General features: G+C 41.1%; 1 protein-coding gene across 1 annotated transcript in view; it reads left to right on the top strand.

Annotated features, from left to right (window-relative positions):
• The first annotated feature begins 292 nt into the window (after nucleotides 1-292).
• The window catches only part of TIAM2 (TIAM Rac1 associated GEF 2), a 98,277-nt gene continuing 75,131 nt past the window's right edge, over nucleotides 293-23,438 (top strand). The window contains exons 1-6 of the mRNA XM_074896519.1: nucleotides 293-416; nucleotides 7,966-8,077; nucleotides 9,139-10,341; nucleotides 15,863-16,298; nucleotides 21,276-21,448; nucleotides 22,465-22,689. Coding sequence (XP_074752620.1) covers nucleotides 9,145-10,341; nucleotides 15,863-16,298; nucleotides 21,276-21,448; nucleotides 22,465-22,689 — 2,031 coding nt within the window. The 5' untranslated portion in view covers nucleotides 293-416; nucleotides 7,966-8,077; nucleotides 9,139-9,144. The remainder of the gene's footprint in view (nucleotides 417-7,965; nucleotides 8,078-9,138; nucleotides 10,342-15,862; nucleotides 16,299-21,275; nucleotides 21,449-22,464; nucleotides 22,690-23,438) is intronic.

Here is a 23,438-nt window from a genome sequence, read left to right as displayed (position 1 = left end):
TGTGCCCAAGATGAATAGTTTTCCTCCAGAAAACTGTTCTTGGTGGTCATCTGTCAAACTCAATTGCCTGAATTGCTAAATAAACCACAACTAGGATCATTTTACAGCTCTGCTATCGCAGGGCTGGATTTTTCTTTTAAGGCAAAGTATGAGAAAGTACGTTTGAGAGTGCTACAGTTTCTGCAACATTAAAATGACTTTCTTAATGCAGTATGATTAATAATCCATCTGAATCTTCTCTTTTTTATTATTCTGTCTATTCTCACAATACTTAAAATAACTTTCAATAAATAGACAGTGTGCCCAAGCAAGAGTTACATGTTTGTGAAACGTTAGAGGAAAAAGTTTCAGTCCACACTACTACTGCTACTGAACTGGGATGGTATGGAAAACTGAAGCTTCTGCGTCTGGCAGAGGTAGGTCCTGCACAGGTTTTGATCTTTCTGCATAGATTTTTAATACATAACTGTACACAAATTGTGAAAATGCTCTGTTCTGAGGCACAGAAAAAATAAAAGAGGGAAATACCGTAGAAATGGAGAAGTGCCTTTTTTTTTTTTTTTTTAAATGAGAGTGATTAGTTGCTTGTTCAATACAATGAAAGTTTACTACATCATTTATGCTTGTTGATGTGGTCAGGAGTTAATTTTGTACATTGATGACTTCATTCTGGAAATCGTGTATTTCTTTCCCTTCAGGGTGGATGATTTGATAGCATTATACAATGTATAGCAAATTACTAGTTGGAGGCAAGGGGGGGGATATTTTTCATCTGATCACCTTCCACAGGAAGAGAGGATTTTCTGAACAGGGCACTCTGTAGCTGTGAAGCTGCAAAGCAAGTGTTTTAGTGGGGAAACCCAATCCTCAGTGTACTTTTTTTATTCTTTTAATGTGTGAGTAGCAAGCCGGTACTACAGGGGTAAAGGAAAGGAAGCCCTAAGATGTGTTACTGCCGTAGGGCTCCTTGGCATGCAAAAATCAAGATCTGCTTTTAATTTTCCAAGGGACTGTGTCTCAAGTTTACTTCTGGTGTCCAACTCCCAGATCTTCTGTCCTCTTTAGGAACTCCCAGGGCTGAAGGTGGGAAAGCATTTACTTTGGAATTGACACCCTCAGGTGTTTATGAATGTGTAAACTGAGAAATAGAAAAAGACTATGCCAAATGCAGTGTGGTTTTCCCCTCCTGCTTGTGAAGTGGACTGTGTAATAGGTGGCAGGCAGGGAGTCCTGCAGCCATCACAGCCCCTGTCCCTCAGCCTGAAGCACTCTGTCTCTGCCAGTTGCTACTGGAAGTTTTTCTCTGGTGCCAAGGGTTGTTGGCCTAATAGTCTTGGAAAGTGTTACACTAAAAAGGGTCTTTGGGGGTTAATGTTCCTGCCTGGGATTGCTCGTCCTTGCTGCCGTTCACTTCTTTTGGTAGGGTCTAGAGGGCCGCCCAGAGAGCACTGTTGTAAACTGTGTCCTAGTCCAAAAATAACCTCTCTCCTACCCTCTCCAAAGCTGATGTTTTGGCACCTACAGTTTTGGGTGGGTACTTGTGAGAGAATATCCCTGTAGCTGCCTGCTGACTATGGTTGTATTTGATAGCATGAGCTGGTTTCTACTGAAGCAAATGAGAGGAAAAGGGCAGATGTTCCTGGTGGGGATTTGGGAATCCCAGTTTGACCAGAAAGCCGCAGTCTCACCTCCTTGTTGGTTATCATGAGTAAGGAGGGCTGATGCAGATACCTCTTCAGGAGTTTGTCTAAGCTCAGGCAGGAAGGCTGCAGACCTGAGCTCAGTCTCTGAAATGTTGCTCCTCCACAGCCCAGAGTGGCAGTGAGACTGGAGCCCTGGCTCCCGTGCTTGGAGCATCTTGGCTCCTTTCAGGTGCACCATCCGCCCTGCCTGAGGCCCCAGACCTTGAAATCCCTTGAAAGCACCACATTAATCGGCATCAGGACCTGCCAGTGTGCTTACAACCGGAGTAGGTGGAGAAGAAAAGACCTTTCAGATCACAGAGTTCATTTCCCCTTCAAGGGCAGGAAATAGACCCTTTTGACATATCAACTCTTTAACTACTGCAGCTACTGCATTAAGCCAAGATGTTAGCTGGCATTCCTGTTTTTTTTTTTTAACAAGCTTAATGGCGTTTATTTAAATGGATGTGCACTTTAGCCATTGTGTATAAATTCAATAAGATTTACAAATGGTGAAATTTGTTTTTCCTGCCAAAGAAAAATAAGTCCCTAGAGATTCAGATTGTATCAGCACTGGTGTAATACGATAAGGATCTTCAGGCTTGACCGTACCTTCCATATTGCGCTAACTTGAAAGCTATAAAGTGTAATTTAATTAAATTGCCAATGTCTTGGACCCAGAAGAATATGTTGATCAAAAGAAGGAATCATGTCCCAGGTACAGGATGCAGTAGATCTGTGGTGCAGTGTAGACCTCTTGGGATTAATGTTATTTTAAGAGAAAGAACCAGAAAAGGAAATTGTACCTTTCTTGCTTAAACTGTGAAATTAGAAGTCTATATGCAATGTAGATATGATTCACAGCATGAAAAGTGTCTGGAGTCATAATGACTACTTCATGTTTAATGGGAAAAACAATTGGGTTTAGTTTGATCTGTGAACTACCAAACAGTTTCTAATACAGGAGGCTATAACTCTAAAGAGGCTAATGAGTGAGTGAGGAATTCTGGCTTCAAATTGGATTTTTAAGGCAAAGTAGTTCTATTTTTTTTTTAAAGAAAGGCATATTTGTGGTGTTTTGGTTATTCATTCTTTGAATACAGTGGTATATAATGTAAAGTATCCTGCCAAGAATACCATGGTATAATTATTATAGTATATTTTTGTAATAGGAATATGATTGAGATTGCAGGAATAAGAAATCTGCTTCTGATTTGTGGGAGCATGTGACCAATGAGTGTAGTTCTAAAAAATACAGTAAATTGTTTCCAGTAAGAAGCTCTTCATTTAATCCAGCTACAGCATTGTGCTAACCTGCCTCCCTCATTCATTTCATGTATCTGTCCATACACAGCAGTGCAGGAAGGGGGGGGCAGGTTCACATTCTAGCATTCTGTATTACTTTCATATTAAAACCCAAAGTAGATTAAAAGTTAATTAAGACTTCTAACCTGTAATTCTGTATCCCTGTAAGAATTCACAAAGCACATTGATTCTTTGCAAAACTTACGAACACATTAGTATCCGAAAGATAGTTATATACAATTTCTAAGACTTTATAAGCTGTTTAAAATGTACGGTGTTTTAATCATTAGGTGAAAGAGAATGTAAAAGTAGTTTGAAAGAAAAGATAGGAATTGCTCTGTCAATTAAAGAAAAGCTTTTCCTGCTGTAAAAAACCACTGGCACAGTTGCTATACTTCGAAGCCTGCAACATTTCTAACTAGATCTGCCATTAAAAGAAGTTGATCACTTCATATAAATGATGGGGCTTTCTGTTTCCTTTTTTATTGCTCCGAAATACTTTCAGATTCTCCATTATCCCAGCTCCACTAATCCTGATGACAGTCTCCTGTGGTGCACTTATGAACCACGCACTCAGAGCAGCTGCCTGTGTAAAGACCGTGGTGCTGCCTTTTCTCCTCTCCGTGCCTCCCCACTCCACTATGCACAGTCTGGAGGTGGCCTTCGCAGTCCCGCTCTGCAGCTGGGAGTCCTTACCTGCCCTCGTGGAAATAGTTTTCAAACACAGCAAAAAGCATACATGGCGCTTTCCTCTTCCTTCGTTACTAGAGAGTAGTTGATGGGATATAATCCACCCTTTGCATATAAAGGGCCCTTGTATTAGTATTTCTGTCACCACAAAGTTTGTTGAAGCTCTGCCTTTCTTTGGCAGACATAACCATGTGGATGGCTGTGAGGGGCTGCGCCTGGTGGCAGGGACTCAAGAATTAGTCCTGTGCCCTCTTGAAAGGTATTGCACTGGTGCAGGTAACAATCCTCCTGTTGAAGAAAGTCTTAAGAGGTTGTGACACATGATTGCTGTGACACATGCGTAAGCTACAAGTAGGAAGAAAATACTTTATAATCTTACTTCTTTCTTGAATAATTTTTTGTCCTCTCCTCAAGGAAGGGTCTTCTAAAAAAGTTTAAACTGTGTCCTGGTGTGTCGTTGTAAAGAACTGAAAAGCTGCAGGCTCTCATTTTTAGGGGTGTGTCAGCTAGCTGTATCTCTTACCTATTTTCTAGCTCTTACTCTAGCTCTTCTGTTAAAAGCCTTTTTCTTCTTAAAGACAGGAGGTTTTAAACTTAAGCTTTTCTGCTGTCCATAGTTACCGTTCCTGGTAACTCTAGAGTCTCATGAATTTCTTCATTTCTTAATGGTTCTCACTCAGTGATGCTAATTTGATGGATCCTCATCTGGACCAATCCATATTGTTATTTTTTCATTGTTGTTTTTGCCATTTTTGCACGGCTGCCATGTTTAGTGAAGTGAGAATCAAGTTCCCTGTACCTCATCAGTAGATTTTTCAGAGAAGTTTCAGAAGGGATTAAAGTAGATCACTTACTATATATACTATATATCTACCAGTGAATGTTCGTTGTCATCAGCCATCCAAAGGAATAAAGGCATCAAAATACATCAGAGAGACAGCTTTGATGCATGTGTTCATGTCTGATGAGGGTAACTTCTTGATCCAGGCTAAAGCTTAACATTGCTAGGGCTGACATTAGTTGAGCTCTTACAACAAACATCCTGGGTGGCAAGATTGCCAGTCCCAGTCAAGGAAGTCTGCTGAACCTCCCTAGGAAGATGCTACCACAATCTCTTGCCCTTTTTAACTGGTACATGGCCATGCTGGCTGTGGTTGTGGAGCATTCAGTCTCCTTATGGCTCTGTGCTCGCTTCTTGTTGGTCTGGAGCTTCCCATTTTCTGACCTGTAGTTTTAGAGAGTCTCAGCCTGGTTGGTGTGACTGTACTGGAAGCAGATGGCTGGCAGTAGCAGAATCATGTTTGGTGTGTGTTCCTGCTGTAGCAGGTGAGACTAGCGCAGGAGCCTGTCTCTTTTCACTCAGATATCCCACTAATTCATAATATAATAACTCCTTGAATCTCAAAAGCAAACCTAGTACTGGGATGTTCTTATGGTTCAGTTTTGCTTGTATCAAGCTTTGTAAACCTTTGTTTTGAGAGATTAGGACTGCGGAGGAAAGCACCTGTGCAATTGCAGAGCACTCACCTTAATCTTAAGAAAGGTGTTTTCCCCTCTAGCATTTACAAAGCAGTCTAGCTGTGGTGGTATTAATGAGGGAATATAGGTGGCAGGCGCTTCTCCAGAACAGCTCCTGAGCTCGTGTGTGTTTGTTTTTCAGAGCCAAAAAAGTCTAGGGGAACCTTATGTGGAGAAGCCCCAAGGTGGGGAAATACGTTTTTAGCTCTGGGGTTATGATTTGCGTTAATTATTGGGTGTGGTGGGGATGGTGGGGTTCCCAGTTTAGTATGTTTGCATAGCTGTGTTTTTTGAATGTGTCAAGGGGAACCAGGGTGAAGATTAAAAACTTCTTTTTTAGGGAATGTGGGTATAATTGAAAGCAAATAAAACTCTTAATAGTCATCTTCAGGCGCAGTGAGCTGCTTTCTAAATATACTGATTATAATTGCAGAAAATATTCGTAGAAGCTGGTTTTGCTTACAAGAAGTATTCATCCCTCTGTACAGGAAAGGAGAAAAGCACGTTGTCTTCTGTGGTGGTAGGTTGCTGTGAGAAATATAGGGGCAACTGAACTCTGTCCCCTGTGCTGTAATTTCCAATGCTTTCACAGTTGAAATAGTGTAAAATATGTGAGTGTTTGGAGCGAGCACAGCCAGAGCTTGTCCACGTCTGGCCTCCCGCCCCAACGTCATGCTGCCTTTGGGCACAAGTCGACTTGATCCGTTCCCCCCCTCCCTGCCATTGTAATGAGCAGAAAGAAAATCGCTCCACACAAGTGTGAGGCAAGAGAAAGGCATCGCAGCTGATTTTCAGGGTGATGGTCTTTGTGCAGCCTTGCAGATGCCCAGATTGGTTATCGCAGTGCGCGTGAATGTTTAGCCTACCATAGCTTTCTGGATGGCTGGGATGCTGAGAAAATTCCCCGAGGGCTATTTCTATGGGATTTATTGACTGTTGTGTTGTACTGCTGACTGATTCTTGCACAGACTGAGACACTGTTTTGTAGACATTGTACCCTGAGATAAATTTATTCATTCACCCATTATGTGACCTGTGTATTGGATCAGACACGTACAATGGACCCTGCAGGAGCAGCTCAAGCCTTGACGAATTGAACGTCTATCTTCTGAGGTTCATGACAGCAGCTTGCTCACTACCCACTCTGTTAAAAGGATTACCTAACCATTGCACAATCACTATGGAGACCAGATGGTCTTTTTGCCTGTTTCTTTAGACAAATTGGGTTCAGTGTTCCCTGATGAATAGATATAAGCCCTTCAAAGCCCCCTTGTTGAATGTACTTTCTGCTCCCAGATGAAGAATTCTGAATGTAAACTCATTGCTTGTTTGTTGTCTGTACCTCCTGGAACAAGGCAGGCAGTTTTACTGGGGGTTTGTGATTTGTTCAGCAGCTTAGAGTTTAGGAAGTTTGTGTGTTGTCTTCTGTTTACCTTGAATCAAAAGTCTTTTGTTCAATCCATGTTGCATGTGACATTTTTAAAACTATTTACATAAATGGGTGCACTTAGCAGCAGAGGCAATCAAACCTGCAAGGCAAGGGTTTGGTAAATAGCAACCTTACAAATTGTTAGAGAAAATAAGCAAAGAGTTGTGGGGTTTTTTTGGAGTGTAAAATGAAATTTCTGTGGCTTATCTGTTTTATCAGATATCTTTGTGGTAACAGCCATGAATATGTTTTTATAGGTCTCTAGCATCTCTAGCATGATCCAAAGGGTTATATCTCTTCTAAGTAATTTATTTGCTGACTTTTTTCCAGGCTTGCTGTTGAGACTGGTTTTAGTTCTAGTTTACAAGCTTTACTTTTGTTTTTGGTAAGGTTAGCAAAATGCCTAAGTTACCAGTGAATTCCTTTAAATATCTTCAAGGTTCTTGTACAGTAAATAACTACAAAACAAATAAAAAAGAGCAAAAGTCCGCATGTTCAAATCAGGTAGTTATTCAGTTGAAAAATATGAACAGTAGCCACTGAATTTATGCAGAAAATAATATTTTTTGGGGGGTAGTGTATTAAGAATGGTTTCTAGCTAAACTGTATGTTCCAAAATTGAGCCTAAGATATTGTACAGCTTCTTTTCTGCTGGGTGTTTCAATCCCTAAACTGCTGGTGTCTTCTGTGAGATTCAGCTTCTGTCCTTTTTGTTTTGCGTTGTGGCCTTTGTGTGCCAAGTAAAGAGCCAGTATGTTCAGATGGTCATGAAGAACTTGGGTCTTGTTACCTTTGGGTGTGTGCCATGCTTGGTGCTGCCTTTTTTTTTGTTTTACTGGCAGATTAATTTAAAACCAGCACAAACCTAAAGAGAGCTTGCTGGGTGGTTGGTGGAGTGAATTCTGTGGTGGCCTTTTGCTGCAAGGGTCATAGTTGGAATCCAGGCATGGGGAAGGATAAACAGATGCTGTGGGACATTGCTCTGATCTGTTTGGTCCACATTGTAATAGATTATCACATAATCCTGCTATCTGTAATTGGTCTTCCAAAAAGAAAACTGGAGGGGGCTTAAAGTTTTCCCTAACTTGTCAGTGAGAGGGGAAAAAAGGACAGAATTAGAAAATAAAACACTTACCCAAACAGTGACTTAATTGTATTAATTCAATGCCAGTTGGTAAAGTATGTTTATAAAATATATGTCTAAAGTCCAGGAATCCCCTTAACCAGGCCTCTCTTCTCCATTTGTAACCAGCCTGGGTTTTTTTGGTATTCATTTTGCTTACAGCTGGAGTAAGTTCTATTTGACTGAGAACCCTTTTTTGTCTTTTTGGTGTTTTCTAGGAAGTCTGCGTGCAACTCCATCCTGGTTTTGGCAAGTGTAGTGGCTGGCCACGAGGACAATGCAGAGCATGCTAACTGCTAACCGTGCTGGTGTTTAAGAGTGATCCTACAGGTTTGCTCTTCATTTTAGACTGTGCTTTTCATCTAGAAGTGCTGAGGGCTAGAAGTAGGGAAGTGAAAACTCTAGAAGATAAGATTATTCTTTCACAAAGGCTTATTTTGACAAAATTTTAATGAGGCTGCAGCATATTCTCCTAAGAGTGATAGTCTGAGTTCCGATGTGCAAAAAAGCATGGTGCTGATGGAAAAAGTACTTTGATGTTGTTTCTGTAAATTACAAACAGTGAATATTCAATCCAAATAACAAAAAAGAACCAGATCTTTTTTTTTTTCTTTTTACTTTGGGGTACACTTCATGTAGGTCCAAAATCTTCAATCATCTCACTAGAGCAATTTGACTGCTCCAATGTGTGCTATTCACTGTCAATTCAGTAAAAAGCTGAAAAGCATTTTACCAAGTGAACTATCGAACTGTGCCATGCAGAATGAACATAATGAAGTTTTGTGATGTAATGGAAGATGAGGGTATTTGCTAACCAAGTTATTTTTTGGGGTTTTTTTGGTGTGGGTTTTTTTTCCTTTCTCCTGGATTGACTCCATTTAAACACGGAGTTGGAGTTTGCCTAACAGTTTATTGAGGCAGCACTTGGTTGCACAGAAACAGTCAAGCTGAAACTGCAGTGGGCTTGTCTCCTGGCAGAAGAGTTTTCTCTGAAAGTACAGTTCGCTTTACATCTAAGTTATGATTATCTTGCTGTCTCCCTTTCATTATGCCATTGTTCTTGGGAGCCAGAGATTTTGTAAGTTATAAGAAAAGGATGTTGCCAAGGGTGTGGGTGGAGAAAGGTGTTGACATGATTTCAATGGACCTAGATTCCAGCTTTATAACAGAGGGGTAATGAGGCATGCAGAGAATAGGCTTTCCTAGCCTGCCCCTAAAATAAGTTCAGCTATGAATTTAATGTTGTAAATGGCTATTTAATGGATTTTTTGAAACGATTGTTTCATATCATTTTTTAAAAAGACACTTTCCTGTGTAGAGGGTAAAAATGGTCTGTTACTTTGCGCTCTGTCTTCTAGCCATTGTTTCTAATGAAACTCTTCTTAATTTAGTGGAAAATGGGGAATTCAGAAAGCCAATACAGTCTTCAGGGATCAAAAAATCATGCTGCTGCTACAGCTGGTGCCAAGCAGAAGCCTTGCTCTCTGAAAATTCGCAGCATTCATGCTAAAGATGAAAAGTCTTGCTCTATGCATGGATGGGGACATACCAGTAGCAGCTCAAACTACAAATCGAGGTCCCTTGCCAGAAGCTGCCTTTCACACTTCAAGAGTAGTCAGCCTTATTCATCTAGACTCGGTGACACTGTGGTAAAGGTCTCTAAAAGCAATGTCCATGCCAAACACAGGACAAATGCTTCAGGGGACTACTGTCAAGGAAATAACACGGTGTTTTTTCCCGAGAACGGTTTCCACTATATTGGCCTTCAAGCTGGAAGTAATCATGCTGCCTCGCGAGAATGCAATGGACACATTTTAAATTGCTATGGAAAGAATGAGAGTTTTGCATCAACCTCCCCATCAGAGGACAGGAGGAGTCCGAAAGTTCTCATTAAAACTCTGGGGAAGCTGGATGGTTGCTTGAGGGTTGAGTTCCACAACAGCAGCAACAGCAAGGTACCGACCGAGGAGTCTAGTGGACCGGTCCAGTTGCTGAGGTATTCACCTGCCTTGGAATCTAAGCCGAATAACCTGCTCGATGTCAGGAGGAACTCCAGCGCAGACTGTTCTTCAAGCCATCGTCTGTCACCTACTGATTCAAGGCTTCGATCTAGTAAAGGAAGCTCCCTCAGCTCTGAGTCTTCATGGTATGACTCTCTCTGGGGAAATGCTGGAGATATCAATGAATTGGATGGTCCATATTTAACCAGAAGCACTCCAGATACAAGCATTCATGCCAGTTTCCCAGTAAGCGACAACAAGAAGTCTTTCAACCAAAGTTCATCTCTTTCCTCACTTCGCGATCTCTATAAGGATACAAATTTGGAAAGCACTCCTTCACCTGGAATCAGGCTGTCTGATGAATATATTGACACTCATGGTAGCCTCAGCAACCGTGTCTCATTTGCCTCAGACATTGATGTTCCCTCCAGGGTAGAGCAGGGAAGTCCTGCACATTACTCCTCTTACACACTCCCATGCAGAAAGTCCAAGCCCCTCAGTGAGGATGTATCCAAGAAGGATACATTAAAAAACCGAATGCGACGTATCAGTGACTGGACGGGAAGTCTCTCGAGGAAGAAGAGGAAGCTGCAGGTATGTACAAATCCCAGCCTAAGTGTCTGACAGATGGTTTGTAGATCCCTCTTACAAATGGAATGATTGCATCATGTTTGTCTTTCTCACAGGATAATTACTTGCTGATCTCCTTTAGTATTTTGTGGAATACTGAGAAGTATTTCATTCCTGGAGCGGTCTGAAGTGTCAACAGCAAAAAAGATACACCTTCATGGGTGCAAAATTTCACTTCCTGTTTTGCCAGCTTCTTAGCTAACTCCAGTCTCTGCAGCCTAATTTCTCAGTGAATTAGTGTTTGAAATCATTGCATTACTTAAAAAGTGACTTGGAGCTTTTAAGCCCTCTCTTTATTTCAGTTATGAAAATATAACCTAGATAGCATATATATGCGATGAATCAGCCTACATATCTAAAGAATGTGGAAGGAGTAGTAGAAGGACGATGTTATAAATATCTTTGTGGGTATTCCCTGTTTTTACTGTTGGCTTCACCACTCTGGTTTCACTGTCGGTCCATCTCTAGCAAGGCGAGCAACTGTAGAGTATTGAGCAGAGCTGCTGGTTCTGCCTCCACCTCCTCAGAAGGAGTTACATGGAGCGCCCTCCTCCTTCCTGTGTGTCAGTTTAGTCCCAGATGGAAAAGTTGGAGTTGCCATCTGGCCTGCCAGGAGGTGGTGGTGTGAAGGAGGAGACGGGAGGAGGGCAAGAGGAAGGGAAAGGATGTTTCTGTAGAAGAATTTAAGGCTAATCCCATTAACAGGAATTTAGGATGCCTGTGGTCAGAAATTAAATTCTCATCTCTAGCTGTAGGCCCCAGAATTGGCTCTTTAAATGCCAGATTTTGCCTGGACTTCTGCACATGAGTTCACAAGCTGAGATGGAGGGCAGAGGCTGGTTTTGGTTTTGATTTAATTGTTTTTAATCTTCCCTAGTGTTTCTCATACAGGAAAGTCACTGTGCTTCCCTAAATGAAGGATCTGCTCCTTTTCAGCAACATGGGGGTGCTGGCCACTTCAGAAGTGAACAGAGAGTGAACACCTACTTCTGCAACTTAGGCAGCAGCTAAGCAGTAGATCGTAACACATGCTTTATGTGTCATGTAGAGAGCAAATGCTGTTGCCTGTGTTGGAAATTCAGATGAGTATTGTGCTTAACAGGCATCTGTCACTGCAGTGTAAAACTCTGACGGACCCTTAGACTCAGAAATGAGGTCAACGTAAGGTTTGCCAACATCAGTCCTAGGTAAGGGCTACACAACTGGGAAAATTAAAATGGAAGCCATTTATCTGGATCACTTCTTTTGTGAGTTGGTGCTTGTGTATTTTATCAGATGCTGTCTTTCCACCTTCTTACTCAACTGTGAAAAAGAAGGCAGAAAAACTGGAATCAGTGAAGAGCCTCAGTGCCTTGTGCCAGGATTCGTCACTGGTTTCAACATCCGTGGCTGTTCTGGATTTTACATCCAGGCTTTATATATGATCGCTGGATCCCAGACCTTTGCCATGTATTACTTAGTTATGACATTTTCAGAATGGTATTTGTGGTGCACGATTCATAGCTGTTTTGAATTCACTGCGCAGTGAACTGACTTCAGACACAGCAAGGAAATTTGGCTGGCGAGATTGCATCAAGCTTGAATCTGATTCTGGTAGAAGGAAATCAGCCCTAGCTCCAAAAATGGTGATTTCTTAGAAAAAGGCATAGGAAATAGTTAGTCATTGATTTTTATCAGACAAGTATCCAGCAACAGGAAGGATAAGAAGGGTAGTGAATGCTTTATGACTCTGCCTTCCTCACGAGGCTTGGTCAGCTCCTTTCCACCTTGCACACTTTGAGTAACTTGTCCTTTCTTCTAGGGGTTGCTGTGTTGTAGTTTGGTAATGATTAGGCTCTCACCAGGTCCTTTGGCTTAACATGCAGAAGTACCGTGCACGGTTATGATCTGTCAGACACTTAGTCCCTGTTCGTAGGACTGTTCATCATGGCAGTTGTAGCCACTGTGCTTTGCTCTGAACAACGTGTCCCTGCCTCAGTACATTACTAATAACTGATTGTGAGTCACTTGGGCTGAACGTAGGTGAAATCTGGGATATTTCCCAATAAGCAGACCTAAGCGGCAGTGCTGGTTGGGTGGATAGATCTCTCCAGCTGCCCCAGTGGAAACAAGTCAGTGAAGCCTCCTGCTTCACAGGGGTGCAGGACCAGGAGGAACAGTCTTGGGATATTGAGGCTAGTCCCTTGCCACTAAAAAGGCAGTGGAGTTTAATCCCCTTTGTGAACAAATTGCAGCTTAAAATCAGGTGGGCTTTTCCCCATCTTGAAGGCTGTTTCCAAACGCTCTTACTCTGATGCTTGCTAATTTGCAGAGTAAATGTAGTCCCAGCCAGTTTGTTCTGATGCCAGTATTGTCTGCTACATTAGTTATCCTTCCCTATTACTTAATCTGTTATGATTTATTTAAAGGGAGAAATGGTATCTTTTCTCAGTCTGCATTTTTCGGGCTCTGCAGACTTTTTGGTCTCCTGTTTTAAGATAGGAAGTCTGTTTCCTTTTCATTCTGGCACCCTTCCTCTGCACCTGTTTTAAATCATCCATAAACAGATTTGGATATGGGATATTCCAGAGGAGCCCTCGACTGTGCCCTGAATAGTGACTTGGATGTTTCCTTATGTCAGACTTGATCTGATACTTGATCTGATATATCCTGGAATTGAGTTTGCCTTTCTAATAATGTTCTCATGTCAAGACTTGCAGTCATTCTGTGCCATGACCCAGCTTTCGTTGCACAAGAGCGTCCTAATGAATTCCCTCAATGCATCACTGCTATTCTATTGCATGGCATGTCCTAATTTAGTTTAATCCTTGCTGAAACAGCATTGAGGAGATGCTTTATCACAATACACTACGTATGAACAGCAAGCCATATGTGATGCATGTGAAACCTGTGGAAAGAATTTAGGCGGACTTGTTGCACAGTCAACCACTCCTAAAGGTGGTGGTGCAAACTCAGTGTGCAAGTGTATATATAACATGGAGAAAATGAGCAAATGCTATGTAAAATGCATATCCATCCACCAGAAACAGCTGCTGCAGACAGATTATTCAATGGGAATAATTGCTGAAATTACCTGACTTTATAAGCCACAGACCTGAAGTGTCTTATAAAAAGGTACATTGAGACAACCTCTTTATTTGACTTAAAAACTGGTATTAGATTCTGCTTTCAGCTTGGGTCTTAATGAATTTAGCAGGCTGAGTTGTTTCCTGCACTGTTCTTTACAGCTAATTATTACATACGTCATTTTGTCTAATTGGTATCTTAGTTAGCCGCTTTATCTTTTTGCATTATCTATAACTATTCTAGGGTATATCTCAGACATTGAGACATCTGCTCAAATGCAGCTGAGTAGAAGCAGTGGTAGTTTTCTATCACTGCTAGATGCAACAGAGAGAAAATGAGCAGAAAGTTGGCTGGCAGGAAAGCCACCACCAGCAGGGATTTGGGTCAGGCCTTTTCAGCAGTGACCAGATCCTGCTACAATGACAGCCTCCCTGAGGACCACCGGAGACTGTGTGACTCTTCCAGTTCTGTTCTTTAAAAAACATAAAATACAAGTGATGTCATGGTGAAGTGTATATAGTAATTTTGGATCCTGTGTCCATTTGCTCTGCTCTGGTACTTCCTCATTTCTACTCTTTCTGTGTGCATGGAGAAAACATAGGATGTGGTTAGTGTCTGTTTATGGACAGGTTGTAACCTACCCTCTTCATTAATGCTTGTTGTTCCAGTAGTGGCCCTTCACAGTAGACACCTACTTATGTATGCATATCATGTTGTTTTCCTTACTAGTGCTTTGGGACTAAAATACATATTCTTAATAAACTGTATGTTAATGTTTTCTGGAGGACTGTGGCAGTTGCTGGAGAACAGTCAAACAATTAAAATACAGGATTTTGGCACACATGTACAGAGACAGTAATTAAAAAGAAGGTAGAGAAAGCTTCCAGTATCCCACTGAACTGCAGATGGCCAGCACAGTTGTACGGTCATGTTGTATGGTTGCTTTGTGGGCATAAACACATTACAAGCGTGATTATTACACCACCACCACCCCCCACCTCCCCCCCTGATTTCCCTCCCTTTACTGTATTAAAAGCAGAACTGTTGGTGCTGAGGGAGTTACTCTTGGAGACTGCTGATTAACACTCTGCAATAAGATTTGAGGAAGGTGCTCCATTACCAAGAGAATTGGATCCTTGTCACCAGACAGTGATCTGAAAAGCCAGGCTTGAACTTCAATGTACTATAAGGGAACATGGGTTTAGTTCAAGTTGGTTTTGTGAGGCCATGACCAGCAGTGTCCTGCTGCTTGAGAAGTGGCTTGTCTAGCGACGCTTGGGAGGGTGTACAATCCCACTGTTGCTCTTGGCTGCACACTGCAGGTCCTGATGCTATCAAAACACAGCACAGCTTTTCTGATGCAGTTTTGAAGAGCATCAAGTAGGAAGCAAAGGAACAAAAAAGTAGTTGCTTTCAAAGCTGCTGGTGAGAGCAGCTCACAGGAGACCAAGGTTTATTTACTTTATTCGTGTACAGAATTCTGGGAGCAAATAAATGCTTTTAGAGAGGCAGTCTAAACTTGAAAGTATAATAGCTTTATTATTACTGAGGGTAATAGCTTTACTTCTTGAATTGTTTATAGCCATCTTTTCTCTTCCTTCACACACTGAAAAAGGCAGCAGGTTTTTTATGTTGTATGTTCTTAAACCTTGGCTGCTTTCAAATAGTATCAGCAACACTTGAGTTGGGAAGACAAAAAATGGTTTCTTAAGATGGATGGTGTCGTTCTCAACAGTGAAGTTAGCATGAGGAGTCTCTATCTTGAGTCATGCAAGTCAGCAAGCGTGACTTTTTTTTTAAAAAATTGCATCTTCTGTTAGATTAGGTTTTTGTCAATTGGTCAATACTAACAAGCTTAAAATATCTCAACTTTTTTTTTTTTTTTTTTTTTTTGTGTTGGTTAAGCCCAGTTTATATGACAAATAGAAAGTGAAGGTAAAATCAGCCTAGCTGTGCTGAAGCTATATGTAGCTTACAATGGGGTGTCACCAAAGTAGTGAAAACCCTGTAATAATAAAGAAACTTGTGATGCTCTTTCTGCTTGTACTCATACAGATGTGTAAGCAGTGGTGCCTGGATTTCAGCCGAAGGATGTGGTTGTCTCCTAGAGTCACTTAGTTTTCAGCCAGTAGAAGCTCCAGTAGTTACTAGTGAATTTGGAGATTACTTGCAAGTGTCTGAGTTACAAAAACTCACAGACTTAATGGTTAGGGTTTAATGGGGTTCTGCTGAGAAAACCATGAGTGGTGGCACTGACGATGTCAGTGACTGCCAAGGCAAAGCTTATGGTGGAAAGAGGTGGCCCTTGATGAAGGAACTGGCTGTGGCTAAGCATAAAACAAATTTAAATGTCAAATGAGGTGTGCCTCTTCATCCTAGCTCCTGTGGCTGATCGCTGACATATTCCTTTTTTGCACAGGAGCCAAAATGTAGAGATGGGAGTGAATACTTTGACAGCAGAATGGACAACTTCACCACGGACACGCTGGCACCATCGCAGCTCTCTGCTTTGCTGTGGTCACCCGGCTCCAGCCACGTCCTGTCCCAGAGAAGTGAGTCCACTAACGCAGTCAGCAGTGATGCCCTGAGGCAGAACATTTATGAAAACTTTATGCGGGAGCTGGAGATGAGCAGGACGAACCTGGAGAACACCGAGACCTCATCGGAAACAGAGGACTCCAGTGGTGAGTCCCTCAGCTCCTTGGAGCAGCTGGATTTGTTGTATGAGAAGGAGCAAGGAGTGGTGCGCAAAGCAGGGTGGCTGTTCTTCAAACCCCTGGTGACCCTGCAGAAGGAGAAGAAGCTGGAGCTGGTAACGCGGCGGAAGTGGAAGCAGTACTGGGTCACACTCAAAGGTAAATCACTGCATTACTCCTTTGGCTTGGCAAGCAGCAGCAGTTGTTTTCATTGTGTCTCAGCAACTTTTCATTCATGGCAGTTTCTCTTAGCAGGTTTAGGGGGATCAGAACTTCATGCCTAACTTTACACAGTCTATCTCCATGCTTGAAGTAGAGCATGTGCCTAAGCAGCCCACTGAATTGGGGTGGTGCTCATGTCTTTGGTATTGCACGTGCAGCCGCGTGTCTCATATCACAGTGGGAATTGTTTTGTCTGACTTCTCAGTTTCTGTACTCATACAAGACTTGGGGTTTATAAGATACTTTTGGATGTTTGGAGATCAAAGACCAAATTGAACCAAAACTGAGAAGAATACAGAAGTTACACTTCTGTCTTGGGAGGATTCAGAATTTAAGGATCAGGAGAAGTCCCTGGTGCCCAGTTCCCTGTTCCTTGGGCTCTGCCATGAGGTTTACTTAGCTGGGGTAAATTGGTGTTAAAACGTTCAGTTTGTTTCCAGCGCTTCAGGTGGCAACATAACAAAGAGGTGAACTCCCCGTGCTAGAGTGTTTACACAGAAAAGTGCAATTCAGGGCAGAGGAGGCTGAACCAGCATCAGGGGAAGCTTAGCTGCCACAGACCACTCCCAGGGCTCACCAGTGTCCCTCCTTTCCCTTTCACTTTACCCACTCCCCACAATACCAATGCCTTCTGGCTTTCAGCATGCCCACCTTCCCATCTCCCCTGACTGCTCCTGCTGTGAAACAGGCCTGTGGGAAGGCAATCCCCTTTAAAGGGACTGCTGCTGGTGGGCTGCGATGTGATTGCTGTGCTCAGTGCTGCTTTCACAGCGCATGTTGATGGCTCAGAGTAATCGAGCAGGTAGGTGTGCCACAAGAAGTGTATGGGTGTCAGGGAGTACGAGAAGGAAAATAACATCTATTGTGGGGAGGAAGAGGAATTTAATGGGTGAGTTCATAGGCTTTTTTTTTTTTTTGAACTGCATCCAAAGGATTTGCCTTTCAGTAAATATAATGCTAAGTTAATGAGTAAGGAAATGATCAAACTTAATAATTTCCTAGCCTATCTGGGACTGGAGGAGAGAAAATAACAACTTTCCCACAGGTTATCCTTTTCAAAATTCTGCATGGGTGTAGACCTGCAGAAAAATGAACAGCAAACAGCAAGTGCTGGGAATGTTGTCCTTGATAGTGCTGATTTAAAAGAATTAAACTCACAAGAAAGTAGCAATTCTGCCTAATAATTCAGAGACCTGTTATCAAGGGATCAAAATGTAGGCAGTATTAACAGTTTGAATCACTTATCCCGATCACTGGATAGCATGATTCATGGTTACAAGAAGCATATACAAAGGGAAAAACAGTATCTGAATTCCACCCTTATTGTTTGTGTTTGCATTATGAAGTATACATATGAGTCTGATCTGCCTCTTCTAAAATTCAAACAGTTTCTAAACAATCCTATCAAAACTCCCAACTAAAGTACATTATATACTAGTAATTAATGCATTTCTGCGATAATGAAGCTCTAGGAAGGAATTTAGGTGCTTCGTGTTCAGTTCTTTGCTGTAAAATTGACTTATTGGTGACCTTGAATAAGTCCCATCCCTTCCTGCTACCTGAATTTCCTCAGCTATAAAAAATGAATAATAAAATTATTTGTAAAAAAATTTTATTAATTTCTAACATTATAAGAAGTATTAGATACAATGCTTTTTACTTTGGGTGGGTGATATGTCTGCAATTGTGGGGCCGAATCTCTTCCGCTTTGTTAACTGTTTTAAATATGCATTCCTCATTTCCTTGATCTCCTACCTTTATTGTCTGTGGAGACTTCTGCTGCCAGAATAAACTTGCCTGTCTGGATATCAAGGCGTAGTTCTGTTTTCATAATATGCCATATCAAGATCAAGGTGCTTGCTTTGGTTCTCCTTATACAGGGTTTTGAATAAATCTGTATTTAATTTGTTCTTGAAGTTTAAATAGCCAAGTTATTTTAAAGTATGACTTAAAATAGCCACATATGCAAATGGAGAACAGCATGTTTCTTTGCACTCTGTTGAGATGTGTTTAATTATAAATATGCAGAAGGCTTATAACCATCTGGTTACCTGCCAGACTTCAAAGTATACATGTCCTGAGGCCTCTGCTCTGCTTTCAGAGCCACCAAGACCTGAGCTTGAATAGTAACCATTTAACAAGAGGAACTCTCTTTTCCATCTGTCCCATCTAATTAGTTTATTTTAATGAGGTAAATTACTTTTTCACTGCCCTCCCTCTTCAGTTCAAGTTTTGATTAAAATACTCGGACAGTAATCAGTCCCAGTGGGTCTTTCAGAGTTGATGAAACTAGCTGCTTCCAGGGATCACTTGGCTTGTCCCGAATGAAGATATACATAGGGTGCCATATACCTGAACACGTATGTGTGCCCTTCAGAAGCTTTTATTTATGTACATACATAATAACTGTCAGAATAAAAAAAAATGATGTATCTTTAGTTACCTTTTTGATAACACATAGGGGAAATACAGGAGTTGAAAATAGAACATAATTTGCATTCTCCTAAAATACAGAAGTAGAAGTGGTTGTAGAGTTCTGCTGTTGATGCTGAATACAAGAAGGGACTTGGTTTTATTGTTTTAGTTTGCCCTGTTATGTTGAAATGATGGCAGAAGTGCCATGCCTGATATGGAGAGTGTGACAAACTATATCCTTCTTTTCCAACTGCAGAGATCTCCAAGTGTTTCTGTGTCATAAAGAAGATCAGAGGAAAGGGTAGGACCAACTCTATAGGATTTGCTCTTGCCCTAAATAGTCTTCCAGACACTCTGGACAGTAATAGGCAAAGGTGCGCTTAAGTAGTATAGAGGCATTTCTATTTATTGGATTCCTTCCACTGACAACTTTTCAGTTGTGAAATAATTTGGTCAGTAACCTCTGATATGTATTTCCCTTTTTTTGTAGCTGTTGTACATTCTTTGGCACTGGAGAATGTGATGAAATCGCTCTGATGGTTCTCACTTTTCATATGCTGTAGATTTGGACCAGTGTATTCCACCTCATAACTTTTCACAGCGAATCTGTCCCATTAACTCTAGTAGGCCCAGCTTTCCCTTTTATCAGACAGAAGAATCCAAAAATCCTGATTTTGGTTCTGATTTCAGATTTGACCTTTGAGGAAGCTCCTCTTGAATGTACATAACTTTGGATGATGTGTCTGGGATTTTTAATACAGTGTTAAGTGTAAATATTGGAGAATTAATAAAGTAAAGGTTGAATTCTGTTTTTACTTAAGTATTTTAAAAGCATCCACAGAGGGAACATTTCTGTTTTGCAGGTTTTGCTATGTCCCCGTGATACGCACTTCCTAGGCGTATCTGCATGTGCATACGTGCACACAGTGTGTCACACAGAAAAACACCAACAGCCTGAAATCAAGAAGTCAACCCAAAATCTCAGTTTTGGTGCTGCCCTGTGTTGTGGTGACTCTCTGATTTGAAGGAAAAACCATAACAAAAAGCAGGCTAGAGGGATGCCACTGCTGTAGCCCTAAAAAACTTAATCCTTGTATAGGTTGAATTTCAGGTCCTACTGAATATGTATAGGGCTTACAGCTGTAATATATTCATGGATTACTAGGCCCTAAGGGACCACTGTGGTCATTTAGTCTGATGTGCTGTGTAATGCAGCCATAGGTCTTCTCTAAATTAATTCCTGAATGAATTTGAACATATCTTTTGGAGAAGGCTTGCCTTGCTGGAGAATCCACCATCAGCCTCAAATTTTTCTAACTGCTTAGGTTACCCTCAGTTTTCAAAATGTATTTATAAATATCTAGTCTTAGTTCTTCCAGGTTAAACATTCGGTCATAGCACAGTATTTATCTTCCAAAATAATAATAATAAAAAAATTAAACTGCCGTTTCCCAGTGGTGAAAGCAAGGTTTATTTACTTATTTTCTCTAGATTATTTTAGTAATGCAGTTCAGTCTGTGATCCCTTGAACAAGGAAACTGGTGCATCTCAGTAGACGGTGGATTGTAACACGGGTCAGGAATGAAAGGCTGGCAGGGATGGAGGGGACAGGCCCTCCTGAGCCAGCTTCACTGCCAAAGGCGATATGGCAGTGTAGTCATACTGCTGGGGACTGGAATCAAGTCTCCTCTGCTGTCCTCCAGCAGTAATTCCTCTTTTTACACTCAGGACTGTCATCGTCAAGGATGACGTTTGTTCTCTGGATGCAAATTCTGTACCTTAGATGTTACGCTATCTATGGGACTAAACATGCTCAAACTCAGCCCCTTTAACTGTTTTAAATTATTCAGAATTGTCTTAGTCTCCAGTTTGCAGGTAGATTCAATGAAATCTGGTTTAAATTTGCAAAATTTAATCACTGTGTTGTTTGAAGACAAAAGTTTCTGCAAATCTTTTCAACAAATATGAAGATTTCTTAGGTGGCTGTTATGAGAGAGTTGGTTCAATTTAATAAAGAAACACAAAGGCCGATTTAACTAAGCAGGAATTAATATTTTCTATGTGTTTTAACATTTTAATGGGCTGATTTGATAGAATCAAAGAATGGTTTAGGTTGGAAGGGACCCTTAAAGATATGTAGTCCATCCCTGCTGCCATGGACAAGGGACATCTTTCACTAGGTCAGGTTAGTCAAACCCCATCCAATCTGACCTTAAACACCTCCATACTGAAGCGTCCTGGTTTATTTTCTAAGTCCGTGGATGTTTGCTGTGTGCCTAGTAGATATTTGTTCCAACTTTTCTTTGGCAAATTTATTGTTAACTTCCCCTGTTTTCCAGTTTAGAAGATCTTCCATTTTTCTCTGTTTCAAAAAAGGAGCAGAACTGATGTTCCTCATCACTGAAGGGTGTCTTAATTCACAAAAGCATTAAGTGAACTGAAATGGGAGATCTGGAACTTATTTTTTCCTTATGTTTTTTTTGTCTCCGAACTGCAAAGGTTGCACTCTGCTGTTTTATGAGACCTATGGAAGGAACTCAATGGAGCAGAGCAGTTTGCCTCGATATGCCCTGTTTGCAGAAGACAGTATAGTTCAGTCTGTTCCAGAACATCCCAAGAAGGAAAATGTGTTCTGTCTCAGCAATTCTTTTGGAGATGTCTACCTATTTCAGGTAACAGTATACATATAGAACTTTGTGGTTGTTCCCATTTTAGCATGTGTTTGTGAGTATGCACATGCGTGTATATGATTGTATATATGCATGCACACACACACATCATGCTTGTGCCTTTGACTTAAAAGTAATAACATAATTACACTATTTCATTATACTGTTATAATATTGATTTAAGTGTATGATATGACTTCAGGTATATGATATTACACCAGTTGGCTCAGTCAGTTATGGTTCGGAAATAAAAAGAACAAAGATCACAAATCTGCAAGACATTCTTGGTACCTGGTTGTTACAAGCTTCTAAAAAAGCAGCTTTATTTTTTTCACATCTGTTAGCATTACACCCTTACAGAATGGTGTGCTCAACCCTGAATCTGCTGTCCTCAGAAAGAGTTTGTTTGAGCAAGATGTTCAAAAAAGAAGGCTAAAAATAATCTAAAGATCTTGGTTGCTTAACTGCACCACTGGAAATGTTAATAAAGAACAGTATTATGTGGAACTGCCTGCATAGAAACATGTTGATTCATAGGCACACATGTAAATGTCTCCAGAGACGCTTTGTACAGATGTATTCTCTTTACTTTGCTGTCCTCTCTCCATTAACTTGGCAAACACCTCTCCTCAGGCCTTACATGTAAAATCTTCTCTGTTTATGTGTTAGCTCAGAAGAGGAGGTTTATCTTTTAAACCTGGTGGGTTTTTTACCTTAATTAATTGGAGGGACAAAGGACGCAAGTCACATCCTTTCCAGAGCTTGTAGGACTCTATTGCACTCTTGGAACTCTCAGAAGATGAAGTTTGGAGACAAGTCATGATGGAGTGCAGGAAAAGCTCACACTTCCTTTATTTGCATAGTTTTAAAGATAAAAGCTTATTTCACTCCTTTTAAGATAAAGTGCCTAAGATCACAGTGAACCCATCAAGTGCTTCATGTGCTAGAGCTGCTGATTTTTTTTCTTTTTTTTTCCCTCTTGTCTGCTCACAGTGTTGTGCTGTTGATTTGTTTCACAGGCGACAAGCCAGACGGATCTGGAAAACTGGGTTACTGCCATACATTCAGCCTGTGCTTCCCTCTTTGCGAAGAAGCTTGGGAAAGAGGACACCATTAGACTGCTGAAAAATCAAACCAAGAGTCTCTTCCAGAAGATTGACATGGATGGCAAGATGAAAAAGATGGCAGAGTTGCAGCTCTCAATTGTTAGTGATCCAAAAAACAGAAAGGCCATAGAGAATCAGGTACTGGAAAAAATGCTTTTACAGGAGCATATTTATCGTTATTTCTTGCTTTGGGCTTGTCTGTCAGTGCTTTCTAGGCCTGAGAGTAATTGTCTTGGGGACAGCTGGCATGGTAGTTGTAATTATTGCCAGAGCAGTGCGGGAGGTAGGCTTCTCAGAGCTGAGGATCAGACCAATCTGTTTTATGAGCACAAAGCTGTTTCTTTTCCCTTCTGGAAAAACATATTTTATTATATACTATTTTATGATATACTTAGCTGTTAATATCTAGTTGTTATATGGGATACCACAGAATATACAATATGTTCTGTGAATAATTTAGTTATTGAATTGCAGTAGAGATTTAGGAATGCGTACTTAGCAGTACTGTTCTGCATCTTAAGACAGGACGTGAAGAATACTTTATCCAAGTAAAATTAGAGGAAGGACTGAGGGAGACAAAACCACGTGCTTCACTTGAAATTTAGCTATGACTCAAAGGCCAGGATCCACTAGGTTTCTTAAAAAGTCCCATAGGAGTCTAAATGGGAACAAGAAGTCAAGACTGGAGTTTTCCATCCTAGGGGGAAAAGCACTGCCGTGAGTACCACTGGAGCATTATACCAGTATCGGTTCAAAGAAAAGAGGGATGCTTATTACTAACAGCACTTCTTGTAACACTCTCTGGTTGTGTGCTGGGAATTTTTTATCAGTATATGCCTAGATCCATCACTGCTTAGCTTGGGAGAGCTAACGTACTAAAGGCAAGA

The sequence above is a fragment of the Athene noctua genome, chromosome 1 (genome assembly GCF_965140245.1).
Source record: "Athene noctua chromosome 1, bAthNoc1.hap1.1, whole genome shotgun sequence".
NCBI lineage: Eukaryota > Metazoa > Chordata > Aves > Strigiformes > Strigidae > Athene > Athene noctua.
Note: the sequence above shows the minus strand (reverse complement) of the source record. Positions and strands in the feature narration are given on the sequence as shown.